Source organism: Lampetra planeri, chromosome 44 (genome assembly GCF_965212315.1).
Source record: "Lampetra planeri chromosome 44, kcLamPlan1.2.h2, whole genome shotgun sequence".
NCBI classification, from domain to species: Eukaryota; Metazoa; Chordata; class Hyperoartia; order Petromyzontiformes; family Petromyzontidae; genus Lampetra; species Lampetra planeri.
This window is the reverse complement of record NC_136150.1, coordinates 2976675-3000770: the sequence shown is the minus strand read 5'-3', so window position 1 is coordinate 3000770 and position 24096 is coordinate 2976675. Positions and strand designations below refer to the sequence as shown.

At 45.2% G+C, this 24096-nt stretch overlaps 1 protein-coding gene across 1 annotated transcript; it reads left to right on the top strand.

The window, feature by feature from the left end:
- Positions 1-11557: 11557 nt before the first annotated feature.
- PRAF2 (PRA1 domain family member 2) lies at positions 11558-20222 on the top strand. Its single transcript, XM_078614384.1, has 3 exons — positions 11558-11792; positions 15447-15664; positions 16848-20222. Exons 1-3 carry the CDS (start codon positions 11614-11616, stop codon positions 16985-16987), a joined length of 537 nt encoding a protein of 178 aa, XP_078470510.1. The 5' UTR covers positions 11558-11613; the 3' UTR covers positions 16988-20222.
- Positions 20223-24096: the final 3874 nt, after the last annotated feature.

Below are 24096 nucleotides of genomic sequence, written 5' to 3'. Positions count from 1 at the left end.
CTGTGATTTACTTTAGAACCATGCACAGCCCACGTGTCCATGAGGGCCTCCCCATGCCATGCAGATCATGGGAGTGATCTGACCATACTCCACGCTGGTTCTTTCGGTAAAGTCACGCAGAAGGGAAACAATAAAATAAAAAAATACAAAACAATAAAATTATGACGACATTTCGATTGCAACACAAGCAATCATCATCAGGTGTGAAAACCACAGCAAGAATTAAAAAAAAAAGTGGCGGTTTTTTCTTGCTGTGGTTTTCATACCTGATGATGATGATTGCTTGCGTTGCAATCGAAACGTCGTGATAATTTTATTGTTTTATATTTTATTATTTTATTTATATTCTCAGGTTTTTTCGGTAAAGTCACGTAGGTAAAAACATTAAAATTAATGAAAGTAAAATAAAACAAAACAAAAATAAAATTCACGACGTTTCGGAGGCAACACAAGTCTCCGTCATCAGGTGGGACCGTCACAGCCGAATTAGCTGCATCAAGTGAAGCAATGATTCAAGATGTAATCCCTTATAAGCAAGTTGAAGGGAGGTGGAGAGGGGGGGGTGGAGAGCTTATCAGGCTGTGGTAGCCAATGAATGGAAACGTATCGGGAGGGAGGAGGAGCGGTGATCAAAGACTGCACGCAGTGCTCAACACAATGAATGGAGACGCGCCGGGACGGAGGGCGAGCGGTGATCAAAGACATATTATTTTATTGTTTCCCTTCTACGTGACTTTACCGAAAGAACCAAGCATATGAATCCCTGCAGTCACGAACCCGTAGCTGGTTGCGCATGGGTTGGTCACCCATCCAGGCAATAGCCAGGATCAAGCCTGCTAAGCCTCTGAAATATGAGTGGGCAACATTCTGGATGATTTTTTTTTCTCAAAGGCTACATTACAAATAAATACACGAACACAGATTGCACAGACTCGTTCCTGGTTGACTTGGCTGGCATATTGTGCTACTGAATGACAGTATTTTTGAACTTGTAATATTTTAATTCTTTTTCAATAATTGTAATACTTTTATCTTTTGATTAAATGACTTCGTTCTTTTCATTACATTTTTCGTATACTTTTTTCATGTTTGTTATGGTTGTCACATTTTTACGATGCGGCCGAGCCTTGCAGCCTCCTACCATCGCCTCCAAACTTACACGCAACATACACGCACATATTTATACCCGTGCATACACAGACTTACACACTTTTAATACATTTCACAGGACCGACTATACATTACAGCGTTCCCTTTCATGAATTCCGTTTAAATAAAAAACAATTATACAGCACTGCTGGTCTCTGGTTTACGACGGTACGATTTTCAACGATCCACATTTACGACGTTTGTATGACGTCACCACGGGTCGATTTACGACACTGAAACTTGATTTACGCCGCCGACAATCCAGCAGTCTCGTTCTGCTGTAACGGTGCAGTAACAGCCGTGCGGTAACTACAATCTATCACTTTATATCGTGTCACTGTTTTATGGTCGTGTTGCCACCCGGTCCACTTTGGGTTGCCAACTTTGGCCTAAGCTACTTCAAAAGATTTTTGTCAAATTATTTATTTTGTGAAAACCTCCCATAATTAAGATATATTGGATTTTAAATTTTGATTTAAAGCTTTCGTGACTGCAGGGATTCATATTCTTGGTTCTTTCGGTAAAGTCACGTAGAAGGGAAATAATAAAAAGATGTCTTGCTGTGGATTTCACACCTGATGATGATTGCTTGTGTTGCAGTCGAAACGTCGTGATAATTTTTATTGTTTTATATTGGTATGATTGTATTATTTCCCTTCTACGTGACTTTACCGAAAGAACCAAGAATATATATTGGATTGTTTTGCAATCGCCACCAGGAGATCATAAAAAAAAAAATCTGGGAGATTCCTGGAAAATCCGGAATGGTTGGCAACTCGAGTTCCACTATAAACCAAACCGGGTCACGTGGTCTCAACAATCAACCCGGGTCCGTTACCAAACTGGTCGCCGCTCTCAGGGCAAAACAATTCCCTCCGCCCAACACACGCAAGCAAGGAGATGCGCGTTAAATTAATTAAAAATAAATTAGATGAAATGACAAGTGACACATTATATGTGAAATTAAATACAAGCGAAGTAAATACAATTTAATTTGAAGCTTTCGTGAATGCAGGACTTACTCTTTGGTTCTTTCGGTAAAGTCACGTAGAAAGAGAATAAATGTATTAATATTATTTAATATTAATTAAATATATGTATTTTAAATTTAATTGATATTTAATATTTAATTGATATTAAATAATACGATTGAATATTAATTAAATAATAAATAATATGTTTTCTTGGTTCTTTCGGTAAAGTCACGTAGAAGGGAAATAGTTTTATTTTTTTTATCATTTAATTATTTCCCTTCTACGTGACTTTACCGAAAGAACTAAGAATATGAATCCTTGCAGTCACGAAAGCTTTACATCGAAAAATAATATGTATTTAATTAATATTAAATAATATAAATCCATGTATTTTTTATTACAGAATTTTTATTTATTTAATATTCATTGAATATAAAATTTATGTTCTTTAATTTATTTTCTTTCTACGTGACTTTACCGAAAGACCGAAAGAGTAAATACAATTATTATAAACTGTTCCAAAGCCTGGATTTCCTTAAGTCCCCCCCCCCTCCCGCTCTCAACTGCCGAATGGACACGCCCACCCGCCTGGCTCCGCCCACTCGCCTGGCTCCGCCCACCGTCAATACTACGTCACAAGTTGTCATAGACCTGTAGTGACGTCACACACCTCGAGGCCGTGTCGTGTGGTCGACGCTCCACGTTTCAAGCTCCTGACAAACATCGCTAAGTTCTAGCTCCAGGATATCCACTTACTACAGCTGCTTCGCCATGGAGTTCAAGTTCTTCAAACTGCTGCTGCTGCTTCTTGCGGGGTTCCAGCTTTCGGCTGCAAAGCCAGTAAAGTCCAAAAACAGCATCAGTGCGCCCGAGGGTAAGAGATCCAGGAGTGATGAATATCGATCCATAGGAGTTCCACCAGGGATCCACTGGGCTCCACTAGGGCTCTACACGTGCGTTGGTGATGATATTAGTGGCATTCATCTTCTTGGTTCTTTCGGTAAAGTCACGTAGAAGGGAAATAATAAAAAAATAAAAATATAAGAATAAAAATATTATTTTATTATTTCCCTTATACGTGACTTTACCGAAAGAACCAAGAAGATGAATCCCTGCAGTCACGAAAGCTTCAAATCGAAAATTAGTGGCATTGTTGGTGGTTGTGGGCAGCAGTGGCACAGTGGTTAGCGCGCTGCGATACGAACCCAGCGACCCGAGTTCGATTGCTACTCACGGCCAACACCGGTGATGATTATCCGAACCGTTCGTGGTCATTCCCGAAGTCGACTCAACCTCACGTGTTTACTGGACCTGGTGTGTGGTGTGCAAACATCGCCACTGGGGAGACAAAGGTGGTCGAGCATGGTGCTGACCACCCATCCCCTCGTGTACCGTGTTGGGCGTCATAGTTGCTTGCTTACAGCACTTGCCTCAACAATTTGTTGAGACTTTCTGAGGGGTCTTTGTCTTTGTTCTTTGTTGGTGGATGTTGTGATGCAGGAGATGGTGTTGATGGCAATGCTCTTTGGTTGCCTTGTAGTCCTCGTAGTTGGCTTGTGGCGATTGGGATGGTGTTGATGCCGTGGTGGTTGTTTCAATGATGGGTTTTGTTGGTGGTAGTGTTTGTGATGCGATAGTAGCAATGTTGATGCTGCTAAATACGGACGTAAATTGAGGTCCTTCAAATTGGTAAAACAAAAGCCTGTTTGACAAAGTTTCCAAGTCACATGTGCATCTCCTGAACCTAAAAATGATGAGAATCAGAATATTCTAGATTTCTGGATGAATCCAATGAGCTACTTTTCACAGATCTCCAGTTTGTGGGAGGTCAGAACGTTCCAACAACAAACAATACAAACACACGATAGGAGTGCAGAGTATAGGATAGATAACAATTCACTTAGAAATATATACAAATACAATATTTTGATTTAAAGCTTTCGTGACTGCAGGGATTCATATTCTTGGTTCTGTCGGTAAAGTCACGTAGAAGGGAAAAAATAAAATAAGTAAAAAAATAAAACATAATAAAATAATTCTCACGACGTTTCGGCCACAACACAAGCAATCATCATCAGGTGAGAAAATCACAGCAAGACATTTTCTTGATGTGGATTTCACACCTGATGATGATTGAGTAATCAAGAAATCTATCATTGTAAAGCATTTTTACACGAAGTTTACAGTAATTACATGTATAAAATCATACAAAAAACAAGAAACACAATAAATAAATGGAATAAATGAAATAAATGAACATTGAACTTCACTTTACCTGTAGTAAGGAGAGTTGATGGCTTGAGTGGAAGGTGGTGAGGAGGAGGAGGAGGTAAAACCTTTGTCTGGGCAAGCGTCATGCACGCTGTCCATACGCGTCTCAGCCGTACAGGTCCTTTCAAGTCCCGATTGCCCCGTTCGACCTCCGAATTTCGTTCGGTTTCTGGGGAAAAAATGTTCGGAAATATCGTTCGAACACCGATTTGTTCGAGTTCTGGTGCGTTCGATCTCTGAGGTTCTACTGTATTCTGAGGCTCTCATCCATGCCTTCATTACTTCTCTCTGTTGGACTACATTTCAACCCGCTCTCCTACGGTTTTCCCTGCTTGGCTCATTTCAAGGTTAAAAACGGTCCCGAAAATCTGCAGCGAGGCTCTTCGGCCGTACTCCGAGAGCCTTTTGAGCGCAGATGCTTCGGTGAAAGGTTTGGTGTCATACACATAGGGATGGGTATTTGATGATTTTAGCCTCCGTGACACGTTGGTTCTGTTGGTCGGTCGTTCAGGAGTGGAGCCGGCGATGGGAATGTCTGGCTGGATTCAGCGGATGCGCGGCGCGAAAACGACGACAACTCCCCCTCCGACCAGCACGACTGCCATCCCTAAAGCACCCGACGTAGCCCGCAAATCTTCAGGTAATAATCTCATGATTATTTCCCCTCTCGCCTTAACTCCAAGCCCTGTGTAATGCTAAACATCGTTCTAACTGTAAAGCATCACTTTGTCGCTAGCGATTCAAAGAGAATAGGCTTCACCCTTTCCTGCAATAATATAGGAAGTGTTCAGATTTTCCCAACACCAAATACACACCCATTGCATGGCATCAAGTCTGCATTAACCACATGCTTGTGGTAAAACATGCAAACGAACATGCTTCGACAAACACATTCCTGCGGAGGGAGCTGGTAGGAACGTTGGGTTGCTCGGTCAATGGCCAGGGTCAACTGCGGCGTGGTGTATTCTGCAAATATGGCCGACTGTGAGGGCGGGCACAAGCCGGCGTGAGTAGGTTAAACGTTGAGTTTTATAAGGGCACCACGGGGTGACCAGCCCCTCCCCACCCAGCCCCACCCCTCCCACCCAGCCCCTCCCTGCACGACGGACGGACGCAATAATCCCCTGTGGGCTGGTGAAATCAGTGGGTTCCTACCAGTATGAATGTATTCTCTTGATTTGAAGTTTTCGTGACTGCAGGAATCTTTGGTTCTTTCGGTAAAGTCACATAGGTAGAAATAAAATAAAATTAAACAAATCACGACGTTTCGATCGCAACACAAGCGGTCGTTATCAGGCAAAGGAGTCAGCCTCTAAAGGCAAATTGTTTATAAGGGTTTGGAGATGGGTGTAGCCCAAGTGTATCAACAGCACCAGGAGCATGGGCGGTGCACGAGTGCCAATGCAGCAATAATGCCAATGCAGCAACAATGCCAATGCAGCAACAATGCCAATGCAGTAACAATGCCAATGTAGCGGCAATGCCAATGCAGCAGCAATAATGCCAATGCAGCAACAATGGCAATGCAGCAACAACGCCAATGCAGCAGCAATGCCAATGCAGCAACAATGCCAATGCAGCAACAATGCCAATGCAGCAGCAACAATGCCAATGCAGCAACAATGCCAATGCAACAACAATGCCAATGCAGCAGCAACAATGCCAATGCAGCAACAATGCCAATGCAGCAACAATGCCAATGCAGAAACAATGCCAATGCAGCAACAATGCCAATGCAGCAACAATGCCAATGCAGCAACAATGCCAATGCAACAACAATGCCAATGCAGCAGCAACAATGCCAATGCAGCAACAATGCCAATGTAGCAACAATGCCAATGCAGAAACAATGCCAATGCAGCAACAATGCCAATGCAGCAACAATGCCAATGCAGCAACAATGCCAATGCAGCAACAATGCCAATGCAGCAACAATGCCAATGCAGCAATAATGCCAAACGCTGGGGATACGGGGTGAAGTTAACTCGGATAAATAGATTAGTATCCGGCAGATATGCCTTTAGAGGCTGACTCCTTTGCCTGATGACAACCGCTTGTGTTGCGATCGAAACGTCGTGATTTGTTTTATTTTGTTTCTAACTACGTGACTTTACCGAAACAACCAAAGAGTATGAATGTGTTATCCTTGAAACTAATTGGCCGACAACAGAGACAGCCTCTTGTATGGCCTTGTCTCACGAGTGTTAGACCGGAGAATGCCAAAAGGCGAACAACACGAAAGGAATGCAAATATTAAAGCATTAATAATTGAGGTTGAGCAGTTTTATTACTGTCCATAACCCTTACTAATTAGGAATGTGAGTCACCCCTGTTGATATTTTGCTGGAGATAACTTAATGAATATGTTTGTTCTCCCTTGTGTGTGGACGCAGTCTACAAGATGGTGATGTTGTCCGTCCTGAGTTCCATAGGGCTGATCGCCCTGTGTGCTGGTGCAAGGCTTCTATACTGGCGTTACATGAGGTGAGTGTGATGATGATGAGGGTAAAATGCTACAGGGTCTAGGGAGCACATGTTTCTTAAAATCGACCGCTCTTTGCCATTGTTTCCATGCAAACCGACTCCCTTCCATGTAAACCACTGCGCTTGTTCTTGGTAAAAACATAATAGTAGAATGTTTGGAGTCGAGGGTAAGCCCTTCATGTTAAAGTAACTTGAAGAAAAACGAAAAACAAACAGCTCTTGTAGCTACACAACTAATCAGCGTGTCCTCGGTAGTTTAGTGCGCGTTTTATTTGATGGTACGTTGAACTTCTGTAAAATCAGTATCACGTTATGAAATGAATAATGCATCTAAAATCACATTCTTGCAAGGCAGCGTCACCCCATGTTCGACAATGGTTCATGGAAACATATCACACGACTACTAAACTCGCTTCGAGTGACCTCTTATGTACACCACGGGACAAAAATTCCCCATCCGCTTTTACAGAGTAACGTCCACCACGTGACTCTCACAGCTCGGATTTAACCGAAATCAATGCACTTCTCAGCTCAGTTTTTTTATGTGCGGTAAAAAAATCTCAGCAGTGCCAGTTCACACGAACATATCTCGACACGAACCAGCCACCACCAAGCAGTAATGAATACATAATTAAAGAAGCTTCAAATGCACGCGAAGCTTTGTGCGACAATGTCTAGGTGTGTGTGTAGTAGGAGCTAGGACGGGGGTCCGCAAGCTGTGACTCCAGAGTAGCATGCGGCTCTTCAAGGGTTGCTTCGCGACGTTTTTTTTCATTTAAAATTATCTCGTATTCACCACAGTGCATCACGGCTGTTGAAATATTGAAAAGTTTTTTTTTACCGAATTTGAAAAAAAATGGTTCTTGTTATTTCGAACGCCAACCCCTGATGTAGGAAGATAAGAGCACGGTGCAGGAGTCTAGGAACCCATGATGAACACTGCACAATCGACGTGCACTGCATCCTAGCAGGGCAACCTTTCACATCTTCTTGGTTCTATCGGTAAAGTCACGTAGAAGGAAAATAATAAAATAATAAAAATAAAACATAATTAAATAATTCTCACGACGTTTCGGCCACAACGCAAGTAGCCGTCCTCAGGTGAAGAAACAGGTCTGTCGGAAAGACAGCGTCTGAATGGTGTCTTCTCGACAGACCTGTTTCTTCACCTGAGGACGGATACTTGCGTTGTGGCCGAAACGTCGTGAGAATGATTTTATGATGTTTTATTTTTATTATTTTATTATTTTCCTTCTACGTGACTTACCGAAAGAACCAAGAAGATGAATCCCTGCAGTCACGAAAGCTTTAAATCGAAATTTAACCTTTCACATCTCAACAATTTTCTCCTGCTTCTCTTCTGCACTGTCTGTGGTAGCCTTCCTCCAGCACAGCCTGCAGATGACGGTGGCGAGGCCAATGTCATGAACGGTGACGAAGAAGACGCGCCACCATCACTCGGGAGCGACATCTCACGAGCCCTCAGGGCAATTTACCAATACGTAATGCCGCAGCCAAGGCCCGTGGATGGAGAGGAAGAAGTCGAAGGAGGAGGAGAAGAACACGTTGCACCAGGCGGGTGGTTCATGGAGACGCTCACTACCTTGATGCAAAGCCTGAAGCCTGAGCCAGGGTCCAGCGGCGGCACAGATGGCGGTGGTGATGACGACAACAATACGCACCACAAGGAGAAGAACGTGAAGTCAGGTGAGAGCAGTGTGTGTGTGTGCATCTACCAGTCATCTCGCACCTCCGATTAGCACGCTTGGCTATGTGTGGTACAAAGAAGTTCAACATAGCTACATCTCAGACAATCGATGGCACCTGGATCTCTGTTCCATGGACCAGATGACGCCAACACCATGTGAGACTAGGCTCTAAGGAAAGCTGTCTCAGGCGTGGACCAATCAACTTCAAGGACAGTGCATACATTATCAGAGTTATGTTTTTTGTTTGCATTATGACTGCAGGTATTGTGGTCTATGCAAACATGACTCCTTGTAAAAAGGTGTCAGTTTTGTTGCCAGATAGAAGGCTAAAAAAACAATTATCATATTTTTATTGGCAAATGAGGTTCCCATGGTGTAGATTTATGCCTGTTGTGGATAAAGACACCCACTGAAGTGGCTTCATAAGTACCAGTCCTGTCTGTGATATCTCCCCTGGGAACATGCTATATAACACAGGGTGTGACACAGGTTAGGATATCACGACAATGTACACTTGAAACTACGAAGTTGGTCGTGGCTTCAAATTCTTGTATTTTTCCTGCCACATTAGCTGCTCAGTTCGAAGGGGCCAATGCATGGCACTGTCAAGGATGTGTTCCGGCGTAGGCTCACTGCGAAATGCCAGGTGGCATCGTGGTTCTGCTCCGACACTGTGTGGCCCTGGGTGAAGTGGACACTCTCCCCTGCTCACTGCTAATTTAAACGTGATCTGTCTCCTTGCAGGCAAAAAGAAAGAAAAGTTCAAGAAATTCCTGGGAAATAAGCGAGCGCAAGCAAAGAAACTGCACAGCAAATTCAAGGCGACTTTCAAGAAGAAAATGCCAAAATTTAGATTTAGAAAGAAGCGTAAATAGTCGTGGACAGCAACTCCCTTCCCCGACAACCCCTCCCCGCTCCTCCTCTTCACTCCGAACATTTATGAATCCACGTGATCACATCTCTCGTCATATCGCATTGCCTGCTCCCTTCTTCAACCCCTTCACAAAGTTAATGATCCCTCGTTTAGCCAAAACAGATTGTTGGGGCAAGGTTTCAGACGCGATTCCCTGTTAAACGTTTCAGTTTGGATGTTCTAACATCCTAACACCTGTTTTGTTGCCAAGAAAAAAAGGGGAAAACATTCGCATACCTCAACCCACATACAGACGCATAACACAAAGATCCCCTGTATAGCCTTAACAGACTGTTTGGGCAAGTGCTGTTAGCGCCGGTCCACGACCACCTCTCCTGCTTGTCCCGCGCCCACTGGGCGTTTCTACTTGGTGGCCCACCGGGCATCCCTTGCACCGTGCGACTTCCGCGCCATCCGGCGAAACCGGTGGGCTGCTCCGTCACAAGCGTTCTGGTGGCTTCTTTTCCGGGCCACGTGGCTGGACATCGGGGCTTTGTGCGGTCCCAAGGATGGGAGGTCGAGCTCCTGCCGGGGGAGTCTTCACCATGTCAGCATGCCAGGCGCGGAGGGAAGCTTCGCGTTCGTGGCAAGCGAGCCGGGCCGAGGCTGCGGGTGCTTGTCGTGACTCCACTGCTGCACCTCATGGACATTGTGGACATTGTCGGTGGTGTGGGGGACTCCATCGCCGTGGCCCCCTCTTCCCACGTGGCTCCAGCCCCTCGCAGCCCCCTTTGTCTTTCCAATACAATGTTGGCTGACGACCTTTCAACCCCCCAGCTTTCTGTCACCACCTATGACCAGGCCTATCCCAACCCCTCTTTATCAATAAATCTTTATCAATAAATCTTTATCAATAAATCTTGATTTGCTGCATCAAACTACACCATGTATAATAACCCAATTTATTTTATTGTTATGCTACGTACAATTTTATAATTGCTGTAAAGTGCCTTGTTAAAGGCACTATGTAGATCTCATTAATATAAGATACACACTTGCACAAACACACATAACACCACAAATGCTGATATACATGTAACATAACACGGAGAGATGGAATCACAGTTGTAAAACTATTTGAAATTGATTTACAAAGTCTTGGTGCGTCTGTTGAACAATGCAATGTTCACATATACATGATGCTGCAGCTTCACACGTGATCACTCCTGCGAATGATTTGTTACTGGTAGAAACCTGGTTACAACAGCCCACAGGGGATTATTGTGTCCGTCCGTCCGTCGTGCATCCAAAAATGGGAAGGGGTGGGGCTGGGTGGAGAGGGGAGGGTGGGGAGGGGCTGGGAGGGGCTGGGTGGGGGGTGGGAGGGGTGGGGCTGGGTGGGGAGGGGCTGGTCACCCCGTGGTGCCCTTATAAAACTCAACGTTTAACCTACTCACGCCGGCTTGTGCCCGCCCTCACAGTCGGCCATATTTGCGGAATACACCACGCCGCCGTTGACCCTGGCCATTGACCGAGCAACCCAACGTTCCTACCAGCTCCCTCCGCAGGAATGTGTTTAATTTTGGATGCTAACCTAAGACACAATGTACACGAGGTGGTGTTTTTTGTGTGTGCGGGGAGCGGTGGGGCAGCGGTTGGCGCTACGCTGCGCTACAAACCCGGCGACCCGAGTTCGATTCCCGCTCACGGACACCAACACCACCAGAATTGTTATAACACTAATTGTTATAACATCACTCCTACAACATCAGAGTGCAGCGCCACATTAAATACGCACTACAATGACAATAGTTTAAAGCGATTTGAAGCATGTTTTATTTTCAAAATGGAAATATGTTTTTTGAGGGGGGGGTTGGCAGAGCTTTGTGACGTCATTTTTGAGGGGGGGGGGGTCTGACTTTTTGTGACGCCGTGTGACGAGGGGGGGGGTCAAAAATCGGCCAAAATCGCGTGACGTCATTTATGGACGGCCCCCAACCCCCACGTCACGTGCCATACAAATCCCAGCCTTCATAGCTACTGCTCGCGAACAGCACTTGCCCCGACACTTTGTGTAAGGCTACACCGGTGGGGCAGGGCATCTTTGTCTTTTTTTTGTATTGAAACGCAAGAACCGCGAGATCACGTGACCATAACCTCCTCCTCACCCATCATGGCGGACGTGCGCTTCCCGCCGTTCCGAGCAGCGGACGATTTCGTCCTCGGCGTAGCGCGATTCGGGGCGCCGGACATGAACGACCCGGCGAGGTGGAACAACAGGATCATCAACAACCTGCTGTACTACCAGAGCAACTACGCCGCCTCCATCGTGGCCGTCATGCTGCTCGTCGGGTGAGTCCGGCGCGGCCTAGGCCTACCGTTTACGGGGTGGGGCAGCCTCGGTCTTGCCTGGAGGGGTTGCGCCGGGGATGAGGCGGGTTGCGCCGGGGATGAGGCGGGCCGCGACCCGCCACCCGAGTCGGTGTTGTTTAACGATGATTGTTAAATAATTACGGGCGTTTGACTTGTCAAGGTTTTTATTGTTATTTTGCTCGCGATAAAGCATCGTACGGTGAACTTGCGTGGGTTTATTAACGGCTGCGTTTTGAGTGAATCGATGGGTGTGGCTGTAGTGACGCGGTCAGATTTGCAATAACGACAATAGCCATTCACCCTCAAATTTACACATTGTTATTTGTTGAGTGCCTACATACTGAAAAGTATCTAAAGCTGCATTCACGTCGGCTTGTTTTCTCGAGTGTGACACGGAATTTTACACGCGAGTGTACGTTGAACAATGCGTTGAATAATCACGACTTTTAAGAATGTCTTGCAGAGTTGAAACCCTGTCGATTTAATGCCCGATAGACCATTGCCGTAGACGCTTAGAGGCCCCCATGATCCGATAGTAGCTGGCAGTTTGGTTTTTAAGAGACCCCAGTAACAATGGGAAGTAAATCAGCTCTCTTGCGTCATAATCCCATGAGATACCGATCCATCCGTTTATTTGTATAAAATATCCCAATGTAGACCAATTTGATTGTTAAGTCTGTTTCTTTTTCTTCAGAGACCGCGTCTGTAAATTCGTCATTGTATAAATATCCCATCAGAGACTGGTCTGTCTCCGAGTCGGGTTGTCTAAAGTCTCACCAGACAGACCATTCTGCCTATTTGTTTTATGAAGACCTTCCCCTAAATGTAAGAACAATAGAAAACAAAGACCCTTTTATTTTTAATTGCCGCTATTTTACAGTTTGAGAGGCAATAATAGACCAGTTGTGCAGTAACTCTGACATTAAGCGGTTCTGCAAGCACTTAATCTCAACAATGTATTGAATGTTGAAGCGGCATGAGTTAAATGAGATGCTGTCACTTCAAATTAAATACACCGACCTTTATTTAATCGGATGAACGCACATGGAGATCAATTTTCTTTTTTGCAAGAGCGACTTTCTTTTGTGGAACAAAGTTAATAATCAGGCAATACACCTTCACCAGAGTACGCCAAAAGGCGCCTTTTGGCGTCCTCGGGTCTAACACAATTTGAGACTAAGCTCAAAAGAAAGCTGTCTCTGGTGTGGACCAATCAGTTTCAAAGACAATGCATATATTATCAGTGTTTTTTGTTTGCATTCTGAACACAAGTATTGTGGTTAATGCAGACATTCCTTGTAAAAGGTTTCAGTTTGGCATTTTAACATCATTTATTGGCTATGTAGATGTATATACTGTCTATATATAGATACTGTATGCGTTTAGCAATTTAGTCGAGAATGATGTGGAAATATGGGATTTCGGATACTATATAGGATATCGCCTACTGACACAGATGATGTCACGTGTTCCTTTGCAACAAGCGTGGTGTAGTTTGTCAGTGCAGATATTACAGAGGAGCTCCGGTAATTGAATTATCGATCTTTTGGAATTGTGTCCATTAGGGAGGATGTAAACTATGAGGTGAATTTTTTAAAACAATTATTCACTCTTAATCTTGTTTCTTATTTTAATGCCTGCGATACATACCCTAAATGTATTCAATGTAAATTCATTCCTTAAACACTGATCATAATCTGTATGTGCCAACAATAAGTATTGTAATGTGTAAGGAGGCTATGTATAATCTTTTTAAGGCTTTATTTGGTTCTCTGTATTGAGTGGACATTTATCAGTCTGTGTGTATTTTTAGCACTGGCCATTAACAGCTGCTCTCATCCAAATCCTTGTAGAATTGAACAATTTAGACGAACAGTTGTCAGGCGGGCAGAGTACTCTCAGTTAAGCCAGAGTGTTAATCATAGCTCGTTTTTTTTAATCATCCGGACAGGTGGTGCTGTGGTCATAGCGTTTCATTCGCAATCGGAGAAGTCACGAGTTCAACTGGTGGTCGGAGGATCAACTCAACCTTTCATTCATCTCGAGACAATAAAACGAGTAGTTTTTTTGTAGAAAGTCAACATTTATTACTCTTTTGTTCTTTCGGTAAAGTCAGGTAGGTATAAAAGAAAAGAAAAATAAGTCGCGATGTTTCGGGCGCAACACAAGCATCCGTCATCAGGTGGGAAAACACAGAGCTGGACGCTTGTGTTGCGCCCGAAACGTCGTGATTTATTTTATTTTCTACCCTGCGTGACTTTACCGAAAGAACCAAAGAGTATGGGTTCCTGCAGTCACGAATGCTTCAAATCAAGATTCAACATTTATTCTTTCCAGAAAGATTGCCCCCCCCCCTCCGCCTACAAAATAATGGAATTTTCACTTCTGTCTCGGCCGCCACCAACAGAGATGACCGGCGTCCCTCCTCTTGAGTGCCCTCAAACTTAAAGCCCTTCCACCAGCAGTGGTGTGAGCAATTGCAGGGTTGCACCTTTACCATCTTTTAAATACAAAGAACACTGACAATCGCCTCTGGACGAATACAGTTCAATCAGCCCTCTGCTTTGGATGAATAATAAATAAATACAATACTAGCTCTGTTTTTTTAATTAATGCTACCCCTATCCCCTCCCTTTGATGCTGCTAATCCTGCATAATGCACGGGCATAATATGACTTTGAAAACCCCCCGCCCACCTCCTACGCATTTCACAAGTAGCACTTATCACATTCCTGCATTTCCCATAAATATGTTAAATTCTTCTTGATATGCAAATTATTTTGTCAAGGCGCACTTCCCCCCTTCCAACCCAGCTTAAATATACGCTCCAAGCGTGGTGGTGTTTCATTCAGACGCTGTCTCCCCGACAGACCTGGTCTTCACCTGAGGACGGCTGCTTGCGTTGTGGCCGAAACGTCGTGAGAATTATTTTATTATGTTCTTAGGTTTGTTTGTTTTTTCGGTAAAGTCACGTAGGTAAAACATTAAAATTAATAAAATAAAAATCGTGATTTTAATTTTATTTCGTGATTTTTATTTTATTTAACTTTTATTAAATTTAATGTTTTACCTACGTGACTTTGCCGAAAGAACCAGCGTGGAGTATGGTCAGATCACTCCCATGATCTGCATGGCATGGGGAGGCCCTCATGGACACGTGGGCTGTGCATGGTTCTAAAGTAAATCACAGGTTAGCAGCTTTTCAGAATGAATGAATAATTTTCATCCAAGGTGCTGTTGGCAATTTGCTGGTGAAGAAGTAACGGTAAAGAGATCATGAAGAGATGAAGAAATGATGATGAGATGTTAAAGTTACGAGATGGTGAAACATGAAGAAGAGATGGTGAATAGATGACAACTGCAGATGGTGAAGAGATTCATCTTCTTGGTTCTTTCGGTAAAGTCACGTAGAAGGGAAGTAATAAAATAATAAAAATTAAACACAATAAAATAATATAATAATTTTATTATGTTTTCTTTTAATAATAAAATAAAAATAAAACTTTTAAAGATAATATAATAATTGTATTATGTTTTATTTTTATTATTTTATTACTTCCCTTCTACGTGACTTTACCGAAAGAACCAAGAAGATACCAGCTCTGTGTTTTGTTTTTCCTGCCGGGCACGCAGGTACATACGTCCCCTAGAGATGATGATCGGCGGGGCGGTGGTGGCCATCGTCTTCCTGGCCTTTGTCCTGGCCTCGGAGAACCGCACCACCGTACGCCGCTTCAAGCGCAACCGACCGGGCTTGGCGGTGTGTGCGGTGCTCGTGGCCAGCGGCATGATGCTGCACCTGCTTGGAGGAATCCTGGTCTTTGTCTTCGGCATCACCTTCCCGCTACTCTGTGAGCACCATAACTCGCATAGCGAAAGAACGGCACTAATCAATCCCCGTAAAGCAGTCGGGTTTATTGATAAACCAGCGTTCGCCGACTCACTCGGTCTGTCACTCTCTGCTAATTGATTCCTTCACCCATGATGAGGTCTACCAGACTGACTGTTTCGTCTCACCCACACTGTATTCGATCACCGCACTGCAGATCACAAAAACCCACTCGCCCACTCGCTTGCTCAAACACTCACTGGCTCACGAACCCACACACTCACCACACTGCAGGTCACAGCACTCTTCTCTGATTTTTCCTAGCACTGTTCTGCTTTAGAATTCCTCCCCATAACCTATTTCTTCACTAATTTACCTACCTACTCACTTTCTTATCCTGCTGTCTACCAGCAAACAAACCTACAGCACTTATCCACCGACCTAGCTGAAGTGTTTCAGGAGTGAAATTTGAGGAGGAGCTAGCTACTACTATTTATGCTTTTGTTTACATTTGTGTCTGAGCGGTTCAATAAGGGAAACTGCCATGCCTTGAAGACTGTGTTTGTGGTTAGCGCGCTGCGAACCCAACGACCCGAGTTCGATCCCCACTCACGGCCACCAACACCAGTGATAATTATCTGAACCAATACTCGGCCTCCCCTAGGCTTACTCACCTGAAATCATTACCTGGTGCGATGTGGTGCTGGCCACCCACCCCCTCGTGTGCAGTGTTGGCCTTTGTAGGTGCTCGCGAACAGCTCTTGACCCAACAGTCTGTTGACGCTATACGGGGAATATTTGTACTCGTGGCAAAGTGCAAAGTGGTTGGAGACCTGAGTTTGATTCCCAGCTAACATCATTAAGTGATATGGGAACAGGCTCTGGGCTCTCCCTAGGTTGACCCAGCCTTAAATAAGTACCTGGTCCGTTAGGGAGACCAAGGCATCTGGGTGTGGTGTTTGCCACCTCTATCCCCCCCCCCCCCCTCGTTCGTGCACCTTGCTGACCTTAATACTAACAGCGCTTGGCCCTGCATTCTGTCTTAGGCTATATGTGCGATGTCTTGTTATATTATCCATGTGCATATGTGATAACAGTACTAGTCCCTACAATTTGTTTAGGGCTGCATTGGGGGAATTAATCTGTGAGTGCGTGTGCCTACTACTCGCCCCGTGCTGCTCCGTGTGTACCCTTCCCCCCCCCAGTGGTGCTGATCCACGCGTCGCTGCGTCTGCGCAACCTCAAGAACAAGCTCAGCAACAAGATGGAGAACATCGGCCTGAAGCGCACGCCCATGGGGCTCTTGCTGGAGGCGCTGGGCCAGGAGTCGGAGGCCGGCTCCTAGGCCCCGGGGCGGTGCAGGCGTGTCGCGGAGACGGCCATCGGCGTGGAAGCGTAGCAGTCGCAGAGGCAAACCGCCCCCTCCCACCCCCCTCAGCACCCCGTACGGACCCTGGCTGCTCCCCCCCCCCCTCCCCGAGGGGATCTATGACCCCTCATTCACCACAGCTCTAGACCATCTCTAAGTGGGTTGGAGGAAGGGGCAACCCAAAACTAATAATGTGTGTAAGGAAAGAGATGTCTAACGATGCGTCCTGGTTTGCCCATTAAAAACGGTTATTACGTTCTCTTAACATGTAGGTTTTCGCAGCCGATATTATTAATAATTAATGTTTGGGTTTGCCCAAGTAATGATGTTGCCAAGTTTTTTGCCATGAAACCCTCCACCACCCAACACGACTAATTAAATTGTCATGTATTACAAGCGTCTAACGCGCTCATTATTTTTGCTCACCGGTAACAGCTATATTTTCTCCGTAATTGTTCAATTAGTACCAGGTTGCAGGAAGTGAATGTGCATTGTCCTGTGAATGTGGATATGTCACCACTGGCTAACATCTGTGAACAGAGATGACCACCGACCATTGCTTCAGCAGAGAGACTTTGGCCTTTTGCTTGATTAGGCTTATTGAGTAAACTGGTGCTGGATAGCATCTTACCACCGAGTTACTACTGGGTCAATGGTCCAGTTCCCCCTGCTGTCCCAAGTGTTATCATGTGAAACAAAGCTGTAAGGAACAGACTTGAAACACCTTTTGAAGTCATTTAAAAAGCCAGGCCACGTTGCCAGTATAACCACCCCTCCTCTCCCCCTTATTATAACATTGCCTTCAACTAAAAACGATGATTAACCCTCTCTTTGTAACTCTTCCACCCGGTCTCCATTGAAATGTGTTTTTGGGGGCACCCCTTGGTTAAAGATAGGAATATAGATTCAACAATACGTTGTCATGAATAAGAGACCAACTTTCTCTGGGTACTATCGTACAGGGAGTCCCCGATATGCGCCGTCTCGATATACGTTGTCTCGCACTCGCATCGCTGGCTTTTTCAGGAACGCAACGTTTCCCTGCATGTACGTCGTTTTTGACTCCGTTCGAGCAGAGTCCAAAACATTGTGCGTGGGGGGTGCGTGGCGGTCCGTGCTTACGCTGCGTAACGAGCCCCGGTGATCCGACATCGATTCCCGCTCACCGACAACACAGTGACGATTTTTGTTTTCGATGATAATTTTCGACTCGGCGAAGCTGAACTTGGCTTTGTGTGTGTGGGGGGGGGGGGTCGTAGATGTACTGCACAAGGCGCGCATGCTCCGCCATCTCAGTCCCACCGCGTTCTCCCGCGTGCGTAGCTACGAGTGCTCATTGTAATCGGCGCGGATGTTTATCGCAAAATATCGTCACAACCCTTCAACTCGTCCACTCTTCGAGGTCAAGATCATGAATATTATTAACGTCTTTTTAAACATGCCGTTTAAGACTCTGTGCTTTCTTTTTTTTTAAAAACACAAGCGGTTTTATGTTTTGAGTCATTGCTTTAAAAATGTCACGAATACGTTTTGTATTAAAAAAGGGAAAACGTTTATAGTGTTACACAGGGCTGCTTCGAAACACTCCTAAAAATGGTTTTCAATTTAGTGGTTGAGAAGTTGAAACGCTGTTTACTGTTTCACGGCTCTTGAATTCAGAATTGGTTATAAATGTGTACATTATGTGTTGTATATTAGAGGTACTGTACAGTACATGTACAGTACCTTTGTTTCTATACATGTAAAGTACGTATTTTGGATGCTCGGTATGAAACGCAATATTTCCATAAGCTCGGTCCCAATCCATTGTTTCTTATGGGAGAAATTGCCCCACTTTGCGTCGCATTGCCAATGTTTATGCTGTTAAGGCCCCTACCCCCCACCATTAACATGCATTCCTATGGGTGGGGGAGAAGTCCCCCGTTATGCATTGTTTCGTTATAAGTCGCAACTTTCCGGTCCCAAACCCCGACGTATATCAGGGACCCTCTGTACCCACTCCGCACTCATGTTTCAGTAAGCGGGCACGTGTAGGGCCAAGCACGGGGCATGTCCAGTTCTGCCTGGTGTGCCGTGTGAATTGTCTCGAACTCTTTTAGGGCCTTTGGTGTCGTCCATAAATGACGTCACGCACCTCGGGGGGGGGCGGGGGGGTCAGACATTTGTGACGATGTGTGACGAAGGGGGGGTTAAGAAATGTGACGTCATATCAAAATGCGCAACTTTAAATATAGACAACACGTTCTACTTAATTAAATAGACTTTTTAATAAATGTTTTCTCCTTCATCAGAGTGCAGCGGCACATTAAATACGCACTACAATGACAATAGTTTCAAGCGATTTGAAGCATGTCTTTTTTTGGAGGGGGGGGGTCAAAATCGCGTGACGTCATTTATGGACGGCCCCTTACAATCGCAGGCGTTTGGTGTCGAGCATAAACGTGCGTGTGAAAACCATGAAGCAGCTTTCTGTTCAGTCTTTCTTCCCACTGTGCATGTATAAATAATATACGACCGCCCGAGTGCGCATTGCATTTATTTATTGGCCAATGGCTTGGTTGTGTTCAATGCCACGAGTGAGGATTTTCCCGTTACAATTATTAAGAGTATGAATCTATATGAACAGATGAAGACTGTTCTGTGCTTAATGTTAGTACGTGTTAATGCCCACCGATGTTATCGTGGGACTAGTTAAGAAGTTGATGGGTATCCCTGCCTCTTACGCTCTGCCATTAAATTAATAATGCCACATTTTGGGCACATTATTTTGCTGGGGAATTCCTGGGAAACGTGCATGCGAGCGGTTTTACACATCGAACCGCAGATGTTTTGACATTTTTGTCGTTCTAAAGCATTACAATGTTGTGGCTCGGTAATTGGCACGTTGCAACTTAAAATTCCTGGTTTGGGGGGGTGTTGATTTCACTCATCGCTTTGGGTTGATAAAAATAAGTTCCACTGGTTTTTACAACGGTTATGTCCTTAGGTAAATGTAATGCCAGCTGCTGCATTAGGATGGTCAGGACAGATATAAAGCTGCCCCAGCATGGGAAAACTGAATCTATATTAACAGATGGTCCAACTCGTATTAAGACTGTTTCTGTGCTTAATATTAGTATGTGTTAATGCCCACCGATGTTATTGTGGGACTAGTTAAGAAGTTGATGGGTATCCCTGCCTCTTGCGCTCTGCCATTAAATTAATAATGCCACATTTTGGGCACGCGTGTCATATATGCACAAACTGTTGCACGGAAGCCAGCTTGTTACTGCTTTGCGCGTCCTACACATGCCTGCTTACTCTTGCAAGGATTGCCAGAGGTAACTCGAAGGGCAGCAGTGGCAAAGACAATTATCAGAGCATGTTTTGTTTGCATGTTCACCACAAGTACGTGTAGTTAGTGCAGACACGATTCCTTGCAAAAGGTTTCTATTTGGTGTTTGAACATCTTAACACATGTTTTATACTGGTAGAAACCTGGTTACACCAGCCCACAGGGGATTATTGTGTCCGTCCGTCCGTCGTGAATCCAAAAATGGCAGGGGTGGGGCTGGGTGGAGAGGGTCTGGTCACCCCGTGGTGCCCTTATAAAACCCAACGTTTAACCTACTCACGCCGGCTTGTGCCAGCCCTCACAGTCGGGCATATTTGCGGAATACACCACGCCGCCGTTGACCCTGGCCATTGACCGAGCAACCCAACGTTCCTACCAGCTCCCTCCGCAGGAATGTGCTTGCCAGAGAGGGGGAAACCTATTATAATTTTTTCATGCGTAAGATTGTAACTCAGGACAAAGCGGAGCAGGAAAACGTAAACATTACGATTGGTATCGTCACAGCCGATGACAAAATAATAAATCCCCGACTCAATGTATGCATTTAAAACCTAACTTCTCCCGATAGATGGCGCTAGCGCTTGGCGTATTTACTGCGCTGAGGAGGCTGATTTCACGGGGTTCAACAGGGTGGGTTTGTCTTCTTGGTTCTTTCGGTAAAGTCACGTAGAATGGAAAAAATTAAATAAGTAAAAAAATAAAACATAATAAAATAATTCTCACGACGTTTCGGCCACAACGCAAGCAGCCGTCCTCAGGTGGAGAACAGGTCTGTCGAGAAAACAAGCCTGGGGCGTGTCATTCAGACTCTGTCTTCTCGACACACCTGCTCTCCACCTGAGGACGGCTGCTTGCGTTGTGGCCGAAACGTCGTGAGAATTATTTTATTATGTTTTATTTCCATTCTACGTGACTACCGAAAGAACTAAGAAGATGAATCCCTGCAGTCACGAAAGTTTTGAATCGAAATTTAGGGTGGGTTTGTTACGTCCTCGCAGCAGCAGCGAGTGTGGACGACCCGCCTTGTGAATGAGCCGTCTGACAAGGATGCTTATTAGGGGCAGGCATCGAGTTGCGAGCCGCCTGTGTAACGTGAAAGGATTGAGGGGGTGGAGGTTACGGCACAAATTCTCGCCTGAGAGGGAAGTGGTAACGTGGAATGTCCAGTAGCCACCAGACACCGGTAGAGGGCACTGCTTGAGAATCCTTTGCCACGGATCATAAATGCACGTCTCTCCTTCACACGTGGAACATTGTATGTATAACTTCTTTCGCACCGTACGTATCCAGCCACGCTCATCGGAGGCGCGGGAGAAGGACAATAAACTAAACACATTAAGCAGTTCTAATGATAGGTTTTTTACCCTTTTATCTTGTACAAAACTGACACATTTTTACAAGGGATCATGTTTGCATTGACCACGATACCTGCGGTCAAATGCAAACAAAAAACAGCACTCTGATAATGTATGCACTGTCCTTGAAATTGATTGGTCCTCACCAGAGACAGCTTTTGGTCCACATCAGAGACAAACATGATCCCTTGTAAAAAGGTGTCAGATTTGTGCCAGATAAAAGGGTAAAAAACCCTATTATATTTTGCTACTGGCAAATGAAGTCTCATGACAAAAAGCAGTTTTAACGGGATGAGTTTTCAATCGAGCTGATTGAAAAGTGCACAGCTGCCAGTGGCTTCTTAACATCGGAAGCATTTGCCACGGATCATCCTAACATCGGAAGCCACTGTTCCGTCCGTCTGGAACGCAGATGCGGTGACCACCGTCTTTTGTTCGACGGCCAGCCCAAAAGCCGCGACTGCGAGATGACGAGCGGAGTTCGCGTGATCGTTTATGCTTCTTGACGAGATCGGCGAGGGTGTCGTGGTGAATTTGCGGCAGGCACTCTGTGTGGAACGAGTTCGACCTTATAACGTCAACATTAAAGGCACAAGCCAGCAAACGAAAGTATGGACCAATATAGTTTGTAAATACCCCACTGTAGTAGTAGGTTTTTACCCTTTAAACTGGTACAAAACTGACACCTTTATACAAGGAATCATGTTTGCAATAACCGCAACACAAGCAGTCAAAATGCAAACAAAAAGAAACAACTCTGATAATGGTAATGATATGCACTGTCCTTGAAGTTGATTGGTCCACACCCGAGACAGCTTTTCTTAGAGCCTAGTCTCCATTGGTGTTGGACCAGATGACGCCAAAAGGCGTACAACTCAAAACCCCACTGTAGTCTTGCGCTCTTTCAATTGAGGAGGAACAGCCAACCTACACGAACTCTCTCTCCTGAAGCTCTCTCGCCAGCAGCAGACCTCAGACTTCGGTCTTTTCGCTCGTGAACATTTTGCCATGAGACGCAGCCGTAGGGTTGAATATACGCGAGAGACGGATGAATTTGGTGATTCTCGCTGCTGCTGTTGCCCTCTGCGGTGGCGCGTGAGCACGAAAAAACACCCCACATTATTTGTTGTTCAAACCACCGTGGCCTTGAAAAGAAAACAAATCTAGAATTGAAGCTTTCGTGACTGCAGGAATTACTATACCCATTGGTTCTTTCGGTAGTCACGTATGTCGAAATATTTTTTTTTTAAAATAAATCACAAATAAAATATAATTAGAATAAATAACGACGTTTCGAACGCATGACGATGAGCGCTTGTGTTGCGTTCGAAACGTGATTTTTTCTAATTATATTTTATTTGTGATTTATTTTAATTTTATTTCTACATACGTGACTTTACCGAAAGAACCAATGAGTAAAGAAAAAAACGTTTGTATTGCCTGCTTAACCCAAGAAAGCCTCGCAGTCTCGTGACTGATTTTCAAGAGAGACCTGGAAGGTTTTTAGCAGTTTGGGGATGGGAGTGGTGGGCGATGGTTGCTCCCGTGTGCGATGCCACAATTTAGTCTTTTATGCGGTGGTAAATTCTTCGTTTTCATTTCAAAGTTGGCCACATTTGGACCACGGCGCCGACACACGGCGTGGCCCACTCTTGCGAACGACGTCACGGGGATCTCTCACGTCCTCTGCGAAGCAAGACGCCGCCGCGTATTGAGCTACGGTCAAGTACCAAGTGCAGTTGTAATCTGCGTATATCATAGGCGACGTTTCGGGCAACGGCCCTTCTCCGCAGCACATTGACTGATTCGTCAATCCATTACACAGCCTACTTGCTGTGATGTCGTAATAAAGATCGGGCCACACCGTGAGTCAAGCAAACACACACGTCCGCCTGGCGTATCGTGGAATAGCAAAGACAAAGATGCCCCGTATAGCCTTTAACAGACTTTTGGGGTAAGTGCTGTTAGCGAGTACCTCTGAAGGCAGGCACGGCACACGAGGGGGTGGTTGGCTATCACCTCGCCCGTCCGCCTTTGTCTCCCCGGTGCTGACGTAGACACACCGAACCAGGTACTCATTTGAGGCTAAAGTCGACCGAGTTCTTGATCGTGATCGGGAATCCCAACTCGGTTCGCCGGGTGCACGAACACCACCGCGCTCACCACTATACGACTCCCCCCCCCCCTCCTGGCGTTTCTTGGATCGGTAAATAAACAAAGATACAACACGGACAATGGGCAAGTGGGAAGTGTTGTTGATTCGGGGTATGCGCACCCTCTCAGAGAGGACGCTCAAGTTCATTCAACAACAACACTAATGCAGGCGTGCCTCGCTTAACGAGCGCGATAAGTTCCGCGAAAATTGCTCGGTAAGCGAAACTCGTTAAACGGTCGTC